At 45.0% G+C, this 20,732-nt stretch overlaps 1 protein-coding gene across 1 annotated transcript; it reads left to right on the top strand.

The window, feature by feature from the left end:
• The first annotated feature begins 1,013 nt into the window (after positions 1–1,013).
• On the top strand, positions 1,014–12,723 carry UBALD2 (UBA like domain containing 2). The gene is made up of 3 exons (XM_044673710.1): positions 1,014–1,283; positions 2,346–2,408; positions 12,375–12,723. The coding sequence occupies exons 1-3, from the start codon at positions 1,164–1,166 to the stop codon at positions 12,690–12,692; spliced, it is 501 nt and encodes a 166-aa protein (XP_044529645.1). The 5' UTR covers positions 1,014–1,163; the 3' UTR covers positions 12,693–12,723.
• Positions 12,724–20,732: the final 8,009 nt, after the last annotated feature.

Raw genomic sequence — 20,732 nt, 5'->3', positions numbered from 1 at the left:
ATTTCGTTTGTTTGAATAGGACATGATAGCAGTTACAGCCCTGTATAAATGAATGTCTTTTTTCTTTTAATAGTCAAGGAAATTAAAGCTTTGGTTTGTCCACGAAAACAAACAAAACAAACCTCAGTTCCAAAGTCTGAGAAAAAAATATTTTTTCATCCAGTGCATCAGTAGATTACTTACAATATTCACTGTAAATTCTTATTGTTTTACACTTACTGAGATCAAAGTTCTAAAAATTAGCAAAAAGGAAACAGTGGGAGAGTCTTGAAACGTATACGACTGTGATTTGAGCAGCTGCAACAACTCTGTTTTCTATTTTGATAATTCTGTTTCTTGAGATGACCACATCTTCCAGAGGAAATGAGTCAAACCCACTCAGGCTTGCTTTTCCAGCTGAGCAACATGTTCAGTTTCAATGAAGTAATGAATGAACTTGGCTACACCAGCCCCATTCCTACAACAGAAAACAGAAGGACTTCAGCCAATCAGCAAACACTCAAGGTTTTCAAGTTGAGTTCAAACAGGAGCACGAATGGCCAATCAGCACCGGCCGCTCCTCCCCAACTGCCAAGTTACAGCCAACCACGGACCCCAGAAGCCAAAACACAGCAAACAGCCAATGCCCGGGGAGCCCGACAGCTCAAGCCTCCTCCAATGGACTAGGCCGGAGGGAGGCGGGGGTAAAGGGAAAAAAAGAGCAACAGTAACAGCCTCGGAGACTCGGGGATTCGAATCGAACATCCATACATGCGCCAGAGCTCTGGCGGAGAGGCGCGACGTCCAATCAGCGGTCGCGGAATGCGGGGCCTCGAACGTTGGGACACTCCCAGGCCCCGCCCCGCGCTGTTGTTTGTGGTGTTCTCCCCCGGAGGAGGGAGAGCGGGCGAACCACAACATTCGTCCGGTCGTGGCCGATTGAGGCAGGCTGCTCGGGCCGGAGGGAGGGGAGGGAGCGCAGGCGACGATTGCTGGGGGGGGGTGGGGGGGTGGGTTGGGAAGGAGAAGAGAAGGAGGAGGCGGCAAGCGGGCGGACGGTCGCAGGCCGGAGAGAAAGCGAGACAGAGAGGAGGAAGGCAGCCGCGGCCGCTCCCCCCAGCCCCCGCGGACATCGGGCTCTCTTCTCCGCCGGGCGGCTGGTGCCGGCGTCGCTTCTTCTCGCCATGTCGGTGAATATGGAGGAGCTAAGGCACCAGGTCATGATCAACCAGTTCGTGCTGGCCGCGGGGTGTGCGGCAGACCAGGCAAAGCAGCTGCTGCAAGCGGCCCACTGGCAGTTCGAGGTGCGTGCCTGCTTTTCCGGCCCCCGGGAGGACGGACGGACAGACTGACTGACTGAGTGACGGCCGGCCTGGGTTTGGCTCGAGTTTCCCGTTATGCCCCAGGCTGGCACCCTTGCACGCCGTCGCCTCCTCTGCGCTTCACCTATTTCTATCCCTGGTGGGACCCAATCCAAGAAGTGTGTGTGTGTGTGTGTGTGCGCGCGTGTGTGTCTTTAAATAACCCACGGGGCCAGATCAGGCCACGAGTGGGTAGCGGCGCGTTCAGCTCCCACGTATGCGCACACTCACACACTCACACACACACCTCTCATTCCCCACCCCCACTCTTCCCAAGTTTATTCGAAGAAGGGGGGGTACTGACCCTTGAGTTCTCAGGCCCGGGGGAAGGAAGGGCGCGTGAATTTCTCCTCTACCTCAGCTTCGAGTTTACGGGGGAGGGGTGGATAATGGAGATTGGGGCCTGGGGAAGAGAGCCCGTGGCCTCTCCTGAGGATCGCGGTCGCGCGTGGAGCTCCCGAGGGAGCTACAGGCACGGGGGCTGGGCCTCCCTTTTCTCGAACGGGTGGGTGGTGATGGTGGCGGCGGCGGTTAAAGGACATGGTTCCTCTCTTTGGAGGTAGGGGGAGTGGTCTTGGGGAAAGAAGGGGAAAGCGGTTGTGAGGGGGATGGGGGGGCGGAAGTGTCTGGATTCTTTACCCCTCTTCCCTTCCCCCCACCGTAGCTCTGCTGCTTATCTCTCCACGTGGGAACCGGCAGCGACTTTTAATTCGAGTGTCATGGGGCTCGGGGCAGGTTGTATTGGGTGATGAGGGAGTGGAAGAAAAGAGGGTAAGGGGACTACCCTAGTTTGGTTTTGCAAGGACGGAATTTGTTTGAGATGGGGGCAGTGTCGGAGGCAGATGCTAAGCTAATAACCTGCGGCCCTGGGTTTAGGTTGGGTCAGGGGTGCAGAGGGCATGGGCATGGTGGGAACCCCGGCAGGGTGGGAGCTTCTGTTGGGGTTCTGCCCTGGTCCCCTCCCACCCCTGCCTTGGCTGACTTCCATTCTCTGTTTGCCCACAGACCGCCCTGAGCACGTTTTTCCAAGAAACAAACATTCCCAACAGCCACCATCACCACCAGATGGTAAGTTATTGTCGGGGTGGGAGGGTTAGGGTGGGGGGAATAGAGAGACCTAATCCTACGCTTCCCCCCACCCTTGAACATTTTAAGACTTATGCAAGCAAGCCAGTGCGGAAGTGGGGCCCCTGGTGTGGCGGGAAGAGCCAGGGCCTTCTTCGGATACCTACTTAACCCCCTCAGCAGACACATGGACATGGGGTCCTGGTGCTGGTTGTGCCAGCAGGGCTGGGAGTGGCCCCCCCCCCCCCTGTCAGCCAGCAAGGCCAGTGACAGCCATGTTGCCGTGGAGCGAGCTCGATTGCAAATGTAAACAAAGCCAAAATGTCTTCCAGGAAAGAGCTGCTCATAGAAGCCCTGAGCAAACTTTGTGACCCTGAACCCTGAGCTGCTTGACCTTGACCTAGGGCATGACTGCTCCCCTCCTTGGTGTGGCCTCCAGGGAGGGAGGGGAGGTGGGAGATAGGAGACTAGGGGTTTCTTAAGCCTTGGAAGTTGGAGAGATGGAGGTTTGGAGATTGCTGAAAGGATAGAAGAGACTAAGAACCCCAAATCTTGTTGAGGCCCCTCCAAGTAGGGGGTAGAAGGTGGAATAGTGCATTTTTCTGACCCTTCTGCAGGAGGAAATGGGCATGGAAAGAAGGAAGGAGGAAAGCATTTGTCTTTAGATTTAAATGAATGAATTGACTTGACTTGCTTCCCCTCTCACCCTGCCTTGCAAGGTTTGGGGGCAGGGACTGCTAGGAGCTGGTTGGACACTGATTTGGGGTTAGATAAGGCCTAGAATCCCACTTAATCCTTCTTCTCTGCAGCTGGGTGTTTTAGCATTTATAATGAACCCAGAAGGACACATCCTCTAAAGCTTCCTTCCAGAGCCTTTTGTTCTCTTGGTTTAGGAATACCTCAGCCTTATTCAGACAGAGAAATCTCTTCAAAACCTGATTTGACTGCTTTTGTTTTTTATTGGTACTTCTCTGTTTTTACATTTATATTCATTTCATTACACTACTCCTCTGCTCTGCTTTCCACTTTCCAATAAGTTTTCTCCTAAAACAAAGACTTTTAAGAGAAAAAAATAATTTCGCATGACCAACCACATGTTGACTTGGTCTGACAGTATATGAAACATTCTATACCCAGAGTCCATCTCTTTTATGGTAAAGGGATGGGGGTACATTTTTTCATTCTTTCTCTGGAGCCCAGCTTGATCATTACAGTGTCCTGAGCACCAATGCCTATTCTTTTCCCTGTTTTTCTAGTTAGTTACCTATTACCTAAGGGGGGGTGGGGGGGCGGGGAGGGCTTGACTGTTGGAAGAATGCCCTAGTGACCCCACCTTGTCAAATATTATTCTCCTGGATATCTACTCTGAATGACTCCTGGAGTAAGTTTTTGACTAGTGTTTGTGTCCTTGTTCTTCCCTTCCCTCCTACATTATCTATAGCTGTTTGCTGGAAGAAATACTTTGTATGCAAGTATGCCTAATCTGCTTTGCCTCTCCCATTCCATGTAGTCATAAAGGAGAAACAAAGGAATTTCTTTTAAATTGCACTTTATAAAATGGAAGCACTTCTTTCTTAGACTTGCTAAGGCTTTTTATTTAATTTTTTATTGCTGATGCGTTTAAAAAATAATTATTTGGAATAAAATGGACAAACTGCTGAAAGCAACACCTGCCCCAGGTATGAAGACCAGGTGTTAGGTATCTAAATTCACAGAGTAGTCTGTCTGCCTTCTGCTTGCCTCTAAAGGAGAAACTTTCTGATAGGGCCCCAGAAGGTGAGGAGATTCAGGAACTAAGGGGAAATGCTACTGAGAGGTTCCTGCCTCTATTTCTTATTTTTGCCCATCCTAAACTGAAAATCCTCATGAAAGTTTCCTTTAAAATAGGGCTTGGTTCTTAAACTGGAATCCATGAACATGTTTTGAAAAATATTTTGGTAACTATTTTGGTATGATTGGTTTATTTTGTAATCTGATGAATTTTGTTTTATGCATTTAAAAATATTGTGAGAAAAGAGGTCCTTAGGCTTTACCAGACTACCAAAAGGGGTCCATGACCAAAACAAACAAACAAAAAAACTTCTGTTTTAAAATAAGGCTTGTGTTTGAATGCTGGTATCAGGGAGATGGAATTTATCCCCTGCCTCCTTCCTCATCAGTCCCCTCCCTAGCCTTGGGGACTTACCATCCCCTGATGACCCATTTCTCAGAAGCTCAACTTTGGTGTTTACTATCTGCTGTAGTCGTTGGTAGACTCCTTTGGAAAAGATACACTTCATTCTTCCCCTTTCCCCAGTCCCAGAAAGAGCTGGGTTGAAGGAGTTTTGAGAAGGTCTTCCTCTTTGGTTCAGCCTTACAGTGTATCCATTCTATAGCTGTGTTAGTACACAAGTGCTGGAATAAAATAGGGGAGGTGTGTTTTAAGAAAGGAACTGTAAATTGACCTGTTCCTGTTTTTATCTTGCCCTTGTTTCCTAAACATTGTCTGAGGCAGCTAGTGGATAATAATGAACATTGACTTGGCCTTAGAGCCAGAAAGAGGCAAATTCGAATCCCACCTCTGACATATACTCACTGTGAGATCCTATATTAAAATCTCTTTTGACCTCGGTTTCCTTATTTGTAAAATGAGGCTAATGATATATCTCAGCATTGTTGCAAGGGTCAGATGAGATAAATGTGCAGCTAGGTGACTCAGTAGATAGAGTGTTAGGCCTGGAGTGGGGAAGACCTGGGTTCAGATTTGATCTCAAGACACTTCTGGCTGTGTCACCCTGGGCAAATCACCTAACCCCAGTTGCCTGGCCCTTACTGCTCTTCTTTCTTGAAACCCATAGACATAAGGTAAAGGTTTTTGGGGCAGCTGGGTGGCTCAGTGGATTGAGAGCCAGGCCCAGAGACGGAGGTCCTGGGTTCAAATTTGGCCTTAGATACTTCCTAGCTGTGTGACCCTGGGTAAGTCAATTAACCCCCATTGCCCAGCCCTTACCACTCTTCTACCTTAGAACCAATATTGCTTCTAAGATGGAAGGTAAAGGCTTTTTTTAAAAAAAAAAAGTAAAGGTTTTTTTTTTTAATTAGTTAAAAAAAAACAGGGGCAGCTGGGTAGCTCAGTGGAGTGAGAGTCAGGCCTAGAGACAGGAGGTCCTAGGTTCAAACCCGGCCTCAGCCACTTCCCTGCTGTGTGACCCTGGGCAAGTCACTTGACCCCCATTGCCCACCCTTACCAATCTTCCACCTATGAGACAATACACCGAAGTACAAGGGTTTAAAAATTAAAAAAAAAAAAAAAAACATGCAAAGCACTTTGCAAATCTTAAACCCCTATATAAATACTAGCTATTGTTATTCTCCCAGGCAGAAGCTACCTACTACCACAGGAGCTCCAGATACATTTTTTTTTTTTCTACTGTGCCCCAATATAGGGAGGGAGTAGAGTATCTTAGTTAGGGGAAGGAGGACAGGGCTGTGTAGAGTAGACTTTGCCAGAAACCTGATTTCTTGTCCCCCCCAAAGCAAGAGAGGCTTGATCCTTACTCAATGAAGTATCTATTGGTACTGTAAATAACATTTACCTAGAAGTTTTCCATTAAGACAAAAATTATTGGAAAAAATATATATACCTATATTAGAATGCCTGTAAAGGCTCTTATTGGGTAGGTAGCTGATTGAATTCAGCAAATATTAAAAGCCTAGTGTGTTAGCACTTAGTAGGGATACCATGTTTAAATGAAACCATCTATCAAGCATTTGTTGAGTCGTTCTGTGTGTCAGGCACCCTGAGTGAGAACTGGTCCCTCCTCTGGTGGGTAGTTTCAGTTTTATGGTACTTGAGCTTTTTCTGGGACCTACTTGATCTAATCCACATTTAAGTACCTTCTAACACCCCCTGCCTTCAGTCATCTTGCATTTTACTGGTGGGGGTGGTCTAATAAAACATTTATACCATTATATACATTCAGTATACTTTGAGGAAGGTGGTCACTCCTGGGGGTGGGGATGGGGAGGTCCTCAGGTTTCCCACAAGAAAATGGTACTAATTGAGTCTTGAAAAAAGAAGATAGAGAATCCAGCAGAGATGAGGTTTAGTGTGGTCCCAACAAAGGGACAGCCTAAGCCCATGCAAATCCACAGAGACAGACATGTACTGAAAAGAACATGATCAGACAGGCTGATAGTGACGTATGGCAATTAAAAGAGATATGAGAAAATACATAGACAGTGGACTAGAGTGTGGAAGGGGTGAGATTTGGGGTCAAAAGACCCCAATTCAAAGTCCAGTGCAGCTATTTGACACACTCTTGACCTTGTACTTAAGGTTCTATGGGTAAAATGACTTTTTTAAGTTGTTTTAGCCCTTTCTGATCTTGTCTGGGCTTTCTTGGCAGAGTGACTAGAGTGGTTTGCCATATCTCCAGATCATTTTACAGATGAGGAAACTAAGGCATAGGATTAAGTGACTTGCCTGGTTGGCACACAGCTAGTAAGTGTGTGAGGTTGGATTTGAACCCAGATCATCCTGACTCCAGGCCTATGCTCTAACCCAGTGATGGCAAACCTATAACACACATAGCCATTTTCAATGACACTTGGAATACAAAGAAGTATGGGGCTGCATGCCGAGGATGAAACGTTTGCTTTAGTGTAGTGTAGACACCGTGCACTATAGATGACAATTCTACCTATATTTACCTATTTTGGTTTATTAAATACAGTTATATATTACAACTATACATTTTTGTTATTTAAACTATAAATATGAAAATTATGATTTTTTTTTGAAGCGACATACCACCTGAGTTATGCTCAGTTTTTTGGCAAATTTTGACACACCAAGCTCAAAAGGTTGCCCATCACTGCTCTAACCACTACATTACCTAGCTGCCCCTGATAAAATGATTAATACCTAGGGGGCAGCTAGCTGACTCAGTGCATTGAGAGACAAGAAGGTCCTGGGTTCAAATGTGGCTTCAGATACTTCCTGTGCAACCCTGAGTTAGTTACTTGCCCCCCATTTCCTAGACCTTAGCACTCTACTGCCTTGGAACCAATACTTAGTATTGATTCTAAGACAGAAGGTAAGGGTTAAAAAAAATTTGATACCTTCAGCCCTTAATTTTCCTTTTATTTCTCATTCCTTCACTCTTTCCTCTACCTTTCCCTATCCCCCAGATTGTCCATTGTCCCCCTCTAATCTGACCTTCAAATAGTTGTCAGGTTAATCTCACATCTTTATAAAATAACTTTTATTAATAGTACACAAAACTTTTTTTTCTCCTGCTAAAAATTAATGTGTAAGAAAATGCATCTCTATTTTTTAAATTTTTGGTCCAACCTCAACAACTTCATACTGTCATTTGTTAGTGATAGTGGATATGAAGCAGCTTGAAGGCTTTGCTTGGAAGTTATTTCTTCTAATGTTAAAGGCTTTTTTTTTTTAACTCATACCTTCTATATTAGAATCAATACTATGTATTGGTTCCAAGGCAGAAGAGCAGTAAGGGCTAAGCAGTGGGGAATCAAGTGACTTGTCCAGGATCACATCACTTCTTAGTGTCTACAGGCAGAGTTGAACCCAGGACCCCATGTCTCCAGATCTGGCTCTCAAACTACTGAGTTACTTGTACCTGATATTAAAGGTTTTAAATGGTTGTCTTATCTGGAAATGATAGAAAGATAGTAGATCCAAGTGGAAGGAATACCTCATTGGCTGAACCTACTGAATCATGATGGTCTGTTTTTCAGGCCCATCCCCCAGCCATGACAAAAGTTCCTGTTGAAATTCAGCTAGTAAATTTCCATCTTCCCTGATGGCCAATCATTCATTCTTACGCGCTAATCACCAGGTGTTGCATTTTTTATATATGTCTAACAAATGGGTTTAAAACACCAGCACTCTTGTTGGAAGAATTTTTTTAAAAGCAATTTAGAAAATTCTCTTTTAAAAGGTGATAGGTTTTTTTTAAGTTCCTGGCTAACAGTGATGGCTTCATATTGTCATTAACAAATATCTCAAGGCAAAGTATTTACTGAAGATGATATTCTTTGTTAAGGATAGTGGATATGAATCCTTATTTCAAATGATCTTGAAAATTTCTCAATTTTCTGGCCAACTCAGGTCTAATTAGAGCCCTATTGTTTTTATCTTATATCGTGGATGGTGAAGAACTAGTAGGAGTACCATTACCTCTCATTTTCTTGTTCTCATATAATTAGTCTGATCTTCATTCTGAGGTTTCTTCAAAATACTATCTGTACCACTTGTGCATTTGGAGCGGGCAAGAGGTGTGGTATAGGGGATAGATAGAGCAACTGGCCTGGGGCCAAGACCTGAGTTCAGATCTGGCCTCAGGCACTTGTTAAATGACCCTGGGCAAGTCACTTAAACTCTATTTGCCTCAGTTTCCTCATCTGCAAAATGAGCTGAAGAGGGAAATGGAAAACCCCATTTGGGGTCATGAAGAGTGGGATATGATTGAAAATGACTGAATACCAATAGAAAATTTAGTTCAAATTAAATGGTCTATAAAATCTACTTAACTAAGTATGTGGAATGCTTATATCTCAATTTAGTAAAAGCAGACATGAATAAGGGTGCCATATGCCTTCATTTGGAGGAAATTTGGCTCCCTACAAAAGACATCTCACCTTCTGCCCATAGCCAGTGAGGCATCCAGAGTCTTATCTGTGTGATCAATATTGGCAAAACTTTTATTTTTAGATGAAAAAATTTAACCTATATACAGGTCTTGATATTTTCTTCCCACTTTCCAGGGGATTGGTCTTTGTACTCCCAACCCTTCAATTTTTGTTTCCCATCACCCCACTTCACCTGTTTCAGGCATAATGAACCACCAGTTGCTGCCTTCTGTTTCCTTTGTATAAAATATCCCCCCTACGTATCTCCTGTGAAGAATCTTCTTCAATCAAGGTCCATCTCAAATGCCCCATCCTTGAGGCGGTCTTTCTTGATCACTCCATCTGAAAAATGTTTGTCCTTCCTGAAATTTTCTTTTGGCATTTTATCTGGAGAATTTATCCTTTTCCTTATCACTGCCTATATTATGTCATATTTGTGTGTATTGTGACCTTTCACCCTTATTAGATTACAGACTTTGAGGGTGAGAGCTGTGTTTCATCTCTTTCTTTCTAGTACTTAGTATATAATGATCACTTCATAAATATTTGTTAAATTGAGTGAATGGTACAAACCATTCTGTTTTGTTTTGTTTTTTTAACCCTTGCCTTCTGACTTAGAATAGATGCTAATTAACTATTCCCAGGCAGAAAAACGATAAGGGCTAGTCAGTGGGGGTTAAGTGACTTGCCCAGAGTCACACACCTATGTAATAATTTAAAATTATGAGACTGATTGTCTGGAGTTAGAGAAATTCACTTTGGACAGCTAGGAAGTATCTGGGGCCGGATTTGAACCCAGATCCTCCTGACTCCAGGCTGGTATTCTATCCACTGTGCTACCTAGCTGCTCCTAAACCACTTGTTCTTAAAGTGTAGCCTGGTGACCTCTAGGGGTCCCTGACATCCTTATAGTCAAAATTTTTTCATAATACTAATACACTTAACATTTTTAATATGGTAAATATTGAATGAGCTAGCCCACATAATCAAAAGCTATTTGTGGGAGGGGGTGGGGGTCCTCAGTAATGAAGGATCTTATGTCCAAGAAGTTTAAGAACCATTGGTATAGAACAGTGATTCCCAAACTTTTTTGGCCTACCACCCCCTTTCCAGAAAAAATATTACTTAGCCCCCTGTAAATTAATTTTTAAAAAATTTTAATAGCAATTAATAGGAAAGATAAATGCACCTGTGGCCATCACCGATCCCCCCCCATTGCTGCAGCACCCACCAGGGGGCGGTAGTGCCCACTTTGGGAATCACTGGTATAGACAAATGCTGCAAGATTTTAGAGACTAAATTTTCACTTGGTTGTGATAGGGAAGGATTCATGAGTTGAGCCATCAAAGGATGGTTTTTGAAATTGGAGAGGCACAGAAGAAAAGGGAAGAAGGTATTCTACCTGCCCTGTGAATAATGAGGAGGATTCAGCAAAAGAGAAGAGGCATTGGGGAGCATTGAGAAAGTGGTCCAACCAGAGTTTTGAGTCAAATGACACTAGACAGTCCCCAAGCCTCTTGAATCTCCATTTTCAGTGACTTGCCCATTACACAAGGTGGTAAATAGTGAGGTTAGCATTGAAACCCAGATCTTTTCCCTCCAAATCCAGCTTTTTTCAGACAGAATACTACCTTGGGACTGTCCTTGGAGAGAAGGGGGGAGTTGTTCTCCAACCAGGCCCTAGCCAGAGGTTAACTGGGAAACTTAAAAGCTATATTAGGAGGAATAGACTCCTAGAACTAGACATGCCTTCTTTCCCTCCCCCCTTCTGGGGTGTGTGCTGCTGGGGCTAAAATTAGGATGGCTTCAGGAGAAAAGGAAGAAACTGCTATGGCACCCAAATTTCATTTGCCTGGCCTGGTTTCTCCTCTTTGCTCCCTCATTCCTTTGGTGGAACCTCTTGCCCCAACACATACACACACACACACACAACCCCCCCATCTCTCCCCCCCCCAAAAAAAAAAAAGGAATGAGGAAACTAAGGGGACCCAGAGGCAGCTCATTTATACTATTTAATGTCTCAAATACTTAGAGCCCTTGAGCAGGGAACCATCCATTTTGGGCTGAACTTGACTATCTTCCCTGGATTGAAGAATCATAGATTGAAGATAGAAGGAGGGGCCTTTTAGGGGATGGATCATCTAATTCTACCTCCTCCTGAGATGGACAGAGGTTAAATGACTTGCCTAAGGTTCCAGGTAATAAGGGGGAAAACCAGGTCCTTGTTGTCCAAAGCATTCTCTCTACTATACCCCCACTGGATTCATGGTAATAGATGAATCAGAAGGCTTAAATCCCCTCCCTGCTGCTCTGCATCGAAGTAGTTGTGACCCTGGGCAAAGTCACTCAACTCCCACTGATCCTCAGGTTTTGTTTTTGTTTTTTATTTTTTTCTGTAAAATGGGAGTTATAATTTCTATACCAAACCAGGGACATTATGAGGACCTCACAATATAGTGGTTGTGAAAGTCCCTTCCTAGAAATGGAAAAGTGGCTTTCTTGTTCTTTGACTGGGTGTTGCCAGTCCTTCCAGTGGAGGTATCTGTGCTATCTGGCAATAAGGCTAAGATCCTTAGCCTAAGATTTGCTAGTGAGCTAGCAAATAATAGAGCTTGGGCTTGAACCCTAGGTCTCCACATGTGGTTGTCCTTTTGTACATCTGACAAAAGCTTGTTCTTAGTTTTACATGAATCAGTCACTTCAGAGATCCCTCCAAAGAAGCGGGAGCAAAGGCAGGGATTCAGCAAAGGAGAAGAGGAGACACTGAGATGGTGTGGTGTGGCCACACTTGGAATCATATGAGACCCTGGGTAGTCTCTGAACCTCTTGAGTCTCCCATTTTCTCGCCTGTGAAATGGGCATCATAATACTCATAGGTTCTCAATTTGTGAACATTAGGTGAAAGAATTCCCTCTAGAGCATTCTGGAGTTCTAGTGAAGTCACTTTATTTCATCCTCATTTCTTTGGATTATTTCAAGCCCAAGGGGATGAGGTGGTTGGCTTTGTCCTGTTGCAGCCACTCCCAGGTTGAAAGTTGGAAGAACCCAGGAGTCAGGAAGTTGATCCAAGGTTAGGGAAGACCCTGGGCAGGTCACAGCTAGAAACTGTCTGAGGCTGGATTTGAACCCAGGACCTCCCATCTCTAGGCCTGGCTCTCAAGCCACTGAACTACCCAGCTGACTGAACTAAATCAGAGCCACAGATCTTTATCGAGAAGGGGAGAGGTATGGGGGGAGGGGGTGTTTGCAGAGCCTCTAGGGGCACTCCAGGATCTGACAGGAGTCCTAACTCTGGGTTGGGATTGGCTTAGAAACTTTTTCTCTCTACAGATGTGCACACCTAGCAACACGCCTGCCACACCACCCAATTTCCCAGATGCCTTGGCCATGTTTTCCAAGCTGCGCGCCTCGGAGACCCTGCAGAGCAGTAATAGTCCCATGACAGCGATGGCGTGCTCCCCTCCTGCAAACTTCAGCCCCTTTTGGGCCTCGTCTCCACCCAGCCACCAGGCCGCCTGGATCCCGCCCTCCTCTCCCACAGCTCACAGCCTCCACCACCTCCACCACCCTCAGCCCACATGGCCCCCTGGGGCACAACAGGGGGCTTCCCAGCAGAAAGCTGTGGCTGCCATGGATGGTCAGAGATAAGACTTTGTGCTGCTGGGGCCCGGGCTGGGGGTGCAGGGGCTAGAAGTGCTTGGGTAGGGGTGGGTGAAGAGGACAGGTTAGGGAAGGGTGGGGTGGGGTGGGGTGTTTCCTGAAGATTGCACTGGAAAATTTTATAATTTTTTTTTTAAACTTCCTGAGCCACCGAGGCCTTGGGGGGAGGGGGGGATGTCTCTTCAGGAAAGTCAATAACTGGTCTTTTCTCTTTTTAATATATAACTATAATATATATAAAATATACAGATATATCTAATGTATAGGAGACTGGAGCCAGCCTTGGAGAGAGAAGGGAGAAGACAGAATACTTTTCTCTGCCCCCTCTCCACCTGAGTGCTTGGCTAATAACAGGTCTCTGGGTAACAAATTGTTCTGGTGACCGGGAGGGAGGGGGGATGCCAAACTCTAGAGCAACTGTGATGGTGGAGGAAAGGGGAGGGGAGCACCCCTATTCTCCTCATGCTGAGGCTGTGAATTTGGGTGGTGGCAGCAACAGCAGCCAATGAAGAAACCAGACTCTCCTTGGGACTCTATAGGAATAGTGGCAACAGAAAAATGGATTTGAGGGGCTGCGAGGACTTCTGTGTACCCTCCAATCTGAAGTGCTGATCCCAGCTACAACTGTTCCCCTGACCTCAGACCGTATTATCTTCTCTTCCACCCCCAATCACTGCTGCTTAGACCCTGGAGGCCTATGGCTCTCCCAGGGGCTCCACCCTGGTGGGGTGGAGATGGGTGGAGTGGCCCACCCTCAGATAAGATTTATTGCCTCCCCCTTCCAGGGCTGGGGCCCCGAACTGTGTAGTACCAGAGGGATGGGGGTGGGGAGGACCTGAGCCTCTCCCACCGGAACCACAAGTTGGTGCGAGGTGGCTGGCTTGGTTCAGCTAGATGGGACAAGTTTGCAACCAAGGACTTTTGGTTTAGTTCCCAAATCAGAATCTTGCTCATGCCAGGTTGAAAGTTTTTTTTTTTAATTAATTTAAATTTTTTTTAAAAAAAAAAATGAATTTTCTAACCTCTTGTGTCTGTGGTTGCTACTCTTTCCTACTTGGAAACAAATCTGTCCTGTTCTCTGTTGTCCTGTTTCAACCCCCTAAACTGGGATGGCAGTAGAAGGGGACTGATTTGAATAAAGAAGGGGATTGGGGTGGGAAAAGGGTCCTTGAATTGTGGATTCATATTGCTGATTTTTAAGGGCTGCTAGGCAGCACAGTGGATGGACAGTCAGGCCTGGAGTTGGGAAGACCTGACTAACTGTGTGGCCCTGGGCAAGCCTTATTTACCTCAGTTTCATGTATAAGAAAATGAGCTGAAGATGGGGACCAAGAAATTGGATCAGGAAGAGTTGGACATGACTGAACAACAGCTGAAAAGGACCTTGGAAACCAGTTTTGCTAAGAAGGAAGTGACTTGTCCAGAGTCACACAGTTAATTAACTGATCTTAATGAATTTCCTCTTACATGTTTTTTCCCCCCTGTGTGGTTAGGAGGAAGGTGGGGATGGAATGGTGAGGTTGAGGCCTGAGTTATTTATCCTAACCCTTCCCTTTCCCTCCCACCTTGCTTTTTGTCCCTGTCCTTAGGCTCGAGGGAAGGGAAGCTACTGCTGATCAAGGGTTGGGGTGTAGAAATAGACCTTGAAGAAGCCATTTGATCCTTGGCTAGGTTCCCCTCCTTATACCTGCTCAAGATCCTCATCCCCAATCCCTACTCCTCAGCCTTCCCTACCATCTAGCTTTGGCATTAGCCAAAAGTAGCACTTTTGGAAGTAGCACTTTCCCCCTAGAAAACAGATGATTTCATTTTTTAAACCCTTATCTTCTGTCTTAGAACCAATTCTATGTATTGCTTTTAAGGCAGAAGAGCTGAAAGCTTGGCAGTGGGGATTGACTTGCTTAGGGTCACAGGAAGGGTCAAGTCATATTCAAACCCAGGATCTCCCATCTGTGGGCCTAACTATTTAGCTACCTAATCATGTGTCCTTGCCTAGTTTCTGAGAGACTTTGTCAATAAAATCAAAGCTCTTTTTTCATCCTTCCAGCCTGTGTCCCAGAAATGGCAACATGCACATTGCGAGACCTGGGATAAGGCACCAGGGTCTCTAAGGAGGGAGGGGGATGTATGTATCAGGCCTGCTGTTAATGATGTTAAGGACAACTTAGAATGAATTACAGCCACTCTCACCGAATTCCCTTGAGTACTATTGTTCCCAAGGTTGCTGAGTCCTTCTAACCTATATTTCCTAGAGAAGAGGAAGAAATCTTGCTTAGTTAAGGTGGATAAGGAGAAACTTAATCAATGAACATTTATTAAGCACCTCTTACATGCCAAGCACTGTTAGATGCTATATATAAAAGGGTGTGTGTATAAATGCAAGGGGGGACAGCTAGGTGGCTCAGTGGATGAGGACAGGAAGTTCTGGCTTTAAATGTGGCCTCAGACACTTCTAGCTGGGTGGCCCTGGACAAGTCACTTAACCCCCATTGCCTCACCCTTATTGCTCTTCTGCCTTGGAACCAATACACAGTACTGATTTTAAGACATCCAGTAAAGATTCTTTTTTTTTTTTAATGCAAAGTAAATACTAGGTAATTGGAGGTGGGAGGGAAGATCAGAAAGGACTGTACAAGAAAAAGATGGTTCCTGAACTTTGAAAAAATCCATTCTCTGAAAAGTGGAGGTAAAGAAGAATGGAGATAGAGATGATGTGCTGTGTGAGGATCTGCAAGGAAGCCTGCCTGACTAGACCAGGATTTAGTGCTAAGCCAATTGCATTTTCTTAAGGTTCAGAGTAAGGACCCCTAGAAAGCAGATAAAGAACATATACAGACTTTTATAAGAAGAAAAGAAACTAGGGCATTTACTTGGTGCAGTAGTAGACAGGGCACCAGTCCTGCAATGGGGAAAACCTAAATTTTTTTTTTTTTTGAAATTTTATTTAGTGAATTTAGAATATTTTTCCATGGTTACAAGATTCATGTTCTTTCTCTCCTTTCCTTCCATCCCCCCTCCCATAGCCAACGAGCAATTCCACTGGGTTTTACATGTGTCATTAGGGTGATCACTTAGAGTCTATATCCCCAATCATATCCCCAGGAAGATCTCAATTCAAATCTGGCTTCTGTGTGACCCTGGGCAAGTCACTTTATCCTGTTGGCCTCAATTTTCTCATCTCTAAAATGAGCTGGAGAAAGAAATGGCCAACCTACTCCAATATCTTTGGCAGGAAAGTCCTAAATGGGGCCATGAACAGTTGGACAGGACCAAAATGACAACAGAAAGAAACAAAGGGCCTTGAGAGCTAAGGAGGAGCTGCTGTGCTCTAAAATACTGGCATCTCTGTAATGCCTGTGCTACCTCCTTTGGAGTCTGTGATCATGATAGCTTTGAGCTTTTTCTCCTATTCAAACCTTGCTGAAGTACCTTCCAAAAAAAATTTTTTTTTAAATAAACTCAACTTTCTGTCTTAGAATCAATATTCTTGTAGTTCTAAGGCAGAAGAGCAGTAAAGGCCAAGCAATAGGGGCTAAGTGACTTGCCCAGTGTCACTCAGCTAGGAAGTGTCTGAGGCCAGATCTAAACCTAGGATCTCTTGTCTCTAGGCCTGGCTCTCAATCTACTGAGTCACCCAGCTGCCCCCTACCATACTAAATCTTGCCAGGAATTTGAAATGAGCAGAACTTAAGCCCGGGATCTGAAGAAAGAAAGCTTCAGTTTAGCTGGCATTTTTAAGAATCCACCAGAAGGTAAAATAGGTAGAACAATGATATTTGTATAATGCTTTCAGGTTTGTAGGGTGCTTTGCAAATTTCATTTTATCAAAAAATAACCCTGTGAGGCAAGAGCTATTCTCATTTTGCAGATGAGGAAACTGAGACAGGCAAGTTAATGTGACTACTGATGGTTACCCAGCTATGAAGAGGTGTGGGACTTGAACTTGGGACACTTGGGTCTTCTAACAAGTACTACCTAAGCTGCCACCAAGATGAATTCCAGCCTTGAAGCAAAATTCTGGGCAAGGTGAAACTTGCTGGAAAATTGATGGAGGGGCCCAGGGTAGGACTGGTGGGGAAAAGCTGTCAGGTGGGTGAGGTCATTCGAGTATTTTCCCACTGCTACCACAGCTTTCTCACCTGCCATGATTCTTTAGAGGTATTTCTAGGAGGGGCAACCCGAGTAGAAAGTGTAGGCCTCCTCCCACACAGTTGTCACAAACTACACTCTCCTTTCAGTTTTGTTTGCTGAGATGTCCCAGCATGGCCAGATACTACTGAGCAGGTACCTTCATATAGTTCGGAAACCTTTTGACTTGGGTTCAAATCCCTCTTCTAAGGTTACAGCCTGAATGACCCAAATTAAATCACTTAACCTCTGACTTCTTATCTGCAAAATGAAGAACTGGGCCTCAGTCTCTAGATCTAAGAAACCAAATCCTGGGCCTCTTCCCACACAGGCTACTTCTCTCTTCCCTGGTTGGAAGGGGGAGACCCTTTTGGGTGAGAAAGTTGTGTCCTCTCTGGGAGGACTAACCAGGTCAGATGTCTGAGTGGGATAGCTGAACCTCTTCCAGAGAAGGTTACTTTCGAGGGTAAGGAAGGTAGAAGGCCAAGGCCTGAATCCCTGAGATTCTAGTGACTAAGAATCCGCCAAGACTTGGGAGTAGTTATCACTCCAAGTGGGTGGTTGTGTATAGATGGGAGAAACTGTCTCCTGCTTCCCCTGTGGAACTTCAGTTTGGGTTTCAGAAAGGAGAGCCTGATCTGGCTCCATCCTTTGACACGGAGAAAGTGAGGGAGATGAAAAAGGACTGAGTGCTTGCTTGGGTCTCTCTTCTGTCACTGAGAAGAGACCCAGCCTATTAAGCAAGGCCTTCCCAGGGCCATCTGGAAGGAAGGGCCCAGACTCCCCTGATAGCACAGCCCATTTCCCAGAAGACCCAGCAATATCAGCATAACTAGACACTTCCCCTCCACGATGGCACCCATTGTGGAGCACCCCTCATTTCTTTCCAACACCCACACTGGGTGGTAAAGGGGAGGAAAGATTTCTAGTAACCATTGCCATCTGGATTTTCCTTTCCAGAACTCCACTTATGTTCCCTTACCTGTCACCCCAAGTGTGAGGTCAGGTAGGCCCACCAGCATGGGTGAGATGAGCTAGCGTGGGTGGGGGAGCCCCTGAATTGGGCACCTGTCTCTCAATGGAGAATCAGAAAACCCCCTTCACTGTGATTTCCTTCTCTGCTGCTTCTCTTTCTTCCCCGAATAAAGGTCACTGAGGTAGTGGGCCCAGTCTCCAGAGGGTCAGATCATGTGATTGCCATTCATCTTTTCCTCACTGCTCCCTGGTCCTCCACCCTTGGCTCTCTTGCCCAATGCTCCATCCAGGATTACCCCACTATGGCCTGCCCTTACACCTAATTTGCTTAAGCGCTATTTTAAGTGCTCACTTTGGCATCACATATACTAAAATATTTTAAGTTAATTTCTTTATTACATTAAAGTTCCCAAGTACCTCCTCTCCCCAATAACCAAGGCATCATTTTGGGGGAAAAGTCAGATAACCATGTTGATTACATCCCATTATCACTTGATTTTAACCTATGCTCCTTCAGAGATTATTCCCAATCTTTTTTGTTTTAAACTCTCACCTTTTATGTTAGAATCAATACTAAGTATTGCTTCCAAGATAGAAGAACCTGAAGGGCTTAGTCTTTGAAGCCAAGTGACTTGTCCAGGGTCACACAGCTTGGAAGTATCTGTGGTTAGATTTGAACCCAGGTCCTCCCAACCCTAGGCCTGGTTCTCTATTCACTGACCCACCTAATTGACTCAAATTTCTTTTCTCTTCAAGTCCACAAGGCTATTCTCACTCACTACACAAATAATGATAATAATAGTAAGCACTTCTAAGTGCTTTTTATATTATATATAATGCTTTATTATATATATAACACTTTGAGTTTGTAAAGTACTTTAGTTAGGTGGCACAGTGGATTGAGAACCAGGCCTAAGGTTGGTAGGATCTGAGTTCAAATGTGATCTCAAATATTTTCTAATGGTGTGACCCTGGACAAGTCACTTAATTTTACCATTGCCTCCAATTCCTCATCTGTAAAACAAGCTGGAGAAGGAAACAAGGCATTCCAGTATTTTTGCCAAAATAAAAAGCAAAAACCCCAAATGAGGTCACGAAGAGTCTGACATGACTGAAAACAACTTACCAAAACAATAAATTACATACATTAGCTCATTTTGCAAAAACCCCAGGAGGTAAGTACTATATAGATAAGGAAACAGGTTCAGTGACCTTTCCAGGGTCACACAGCTAGTGTCTGCAGCAGAATTTGAACTCAGATCTTCCTAAGACAAGAACATTCCTGCATCCCTTATACCTCAGAAGCCCATATCTTGGGGCAGCTAGGTAGTACCAGGCCTGGAGTCAGGAGGACCTGGGCTTAAATCTGGCCTCACACACTTTCTAGCTATGTGACCCTGGGCAAGTCAATTTGCCTAGCCCTTGCCCTTCTGTCTTAGATTATTATTGAGGCAGAAAGCAAGAGGTTTTGTTTCTTTTTAAGTTCATGCTTTCTATTCCACCATGAAAATTAAGACCACATGTTCTCAACTGCCATCTGTCTCACCCCCTACCTCAGCACCTCTTGTTTCTATCTTTATCTTTCTTCTTTGATGAAGGAAAGGCCCTTTTTCCTCCCAAAGGCCAGCCTCTATTTATTCTCCCAACTCTCCTCAGAGCTCTTGCCTGGGATCATCTGCTTCCTCCTCTGGGATCTTGCTATCTATTGGCTTCTTCTCTGAGGCCTACCCCATGCAGGAAATCAGGTGGTGGAAGGAGCATTGTTGGATGCAGCATCTGAGAATCTGGGTTTGGATTCTGGCTCTGCTTACCTTCCTGTGAGATCCTAGTCAAGTTACATATCTTTACTGGCCTCAGTTTTCTCATCTGCAAAATGAAGAAGTTTGGACTAATTGCCCTCTTAGGTTCCTTCCAGCTCTAAATGAGTAATTATAGGCTCAGATCTACTCCCATCCTTAAAGCAACCAACCAGAAAACCCCTCTGGTCTGACGTCCCCTCAAACTACTGTCCTCTATCTTTCCCTTTTGCTATCAGACATCTAGAAATCAACAGATAAACAAGTTTTTTTTAACAGATAAACAAATTTATTAAGTTTTTACTATGTTCCAGGCTCTAGGCTAGGCCATGGAAATATAAAAACTAAACCAACAGAACAGATATAAACAGAATAAAAGCAAAATAAATGGTAGTTAAATATAAATAAATATAAGGTGGGGCAGCTAGGTGGCCTAATGGATAAAGGGTCCTAGAGTCAGAAGGATAAGCGTTCAAATTTGGCCTCAGATACATATTCACTGTGTGATCCTGGACAAGTCACTTAACCCTGTTTGTCTCAGTTTCCTCATCTGTAAAATAAGCTGAGAAGGAAATAGCAAATCACTTCAGTATCTTTTTTTTTAGCTTTCATTTTCTGCCTTAGTAACAATTCTAAGTCAGAAGGGCAAACTCTAGGCCAGTGATGGCAAACCTTTTGGAGACAGAGTACTATGCCCCTCCCCCACCAAGTGCTGGGCATGCCCTGTCCCCTCTCCCTTACCACACACAAGGGAAAGAGAAATCACCCCCATTGGGCTGCTAGGCAGAGGGGTGGGTCATGTGAAGAATGTCCTCAGTGAGTGTAGAGAAGGGGAGGGGAGTGGCCCAGGTACTTTGCTCCCCTTCAGCTTTGCTGCTTATGAGCTGCCTATATCACCCTCTGTGCATTCCCTTTGGCTACTGGGCAGAGGGGTGGGGATGGGAAAAAATTTCATCTGGCACAATGGAGAGGGGGAAGGGAGTAGCTCTCCCCAAGTCCCTCTGCCTTTCTAGTAACAAACTGGAGGTGAGGAGGTGACTGTGTGCCCACAGAGAGCACCCTGTGTGCCATAGGTTCTCCATCACTGGGCTAGGTGAACAGGATTAAAAAGCAACTTGCCCAGGGTCAC

The sequence above is a fragment of the Gracilinanus agilis genome, chromosome 4 (assembly GCF_016433145.1).
Source record: "Gracilinanus agilis isolate LMUSP501 chromosome 4, AgileGrace, whole genome shotgun sequence".
NCBI lineage: Eukaryota > Metazoa > Chordata > Mammalia > Didelphimorphia > Didelphidae > Gracilinanus > Gracilinanus agilis.
Note: the sequence above shows the minus strand (reverse complement) of the source record. Positions and strands in the feature narration are given on the sequence as shown.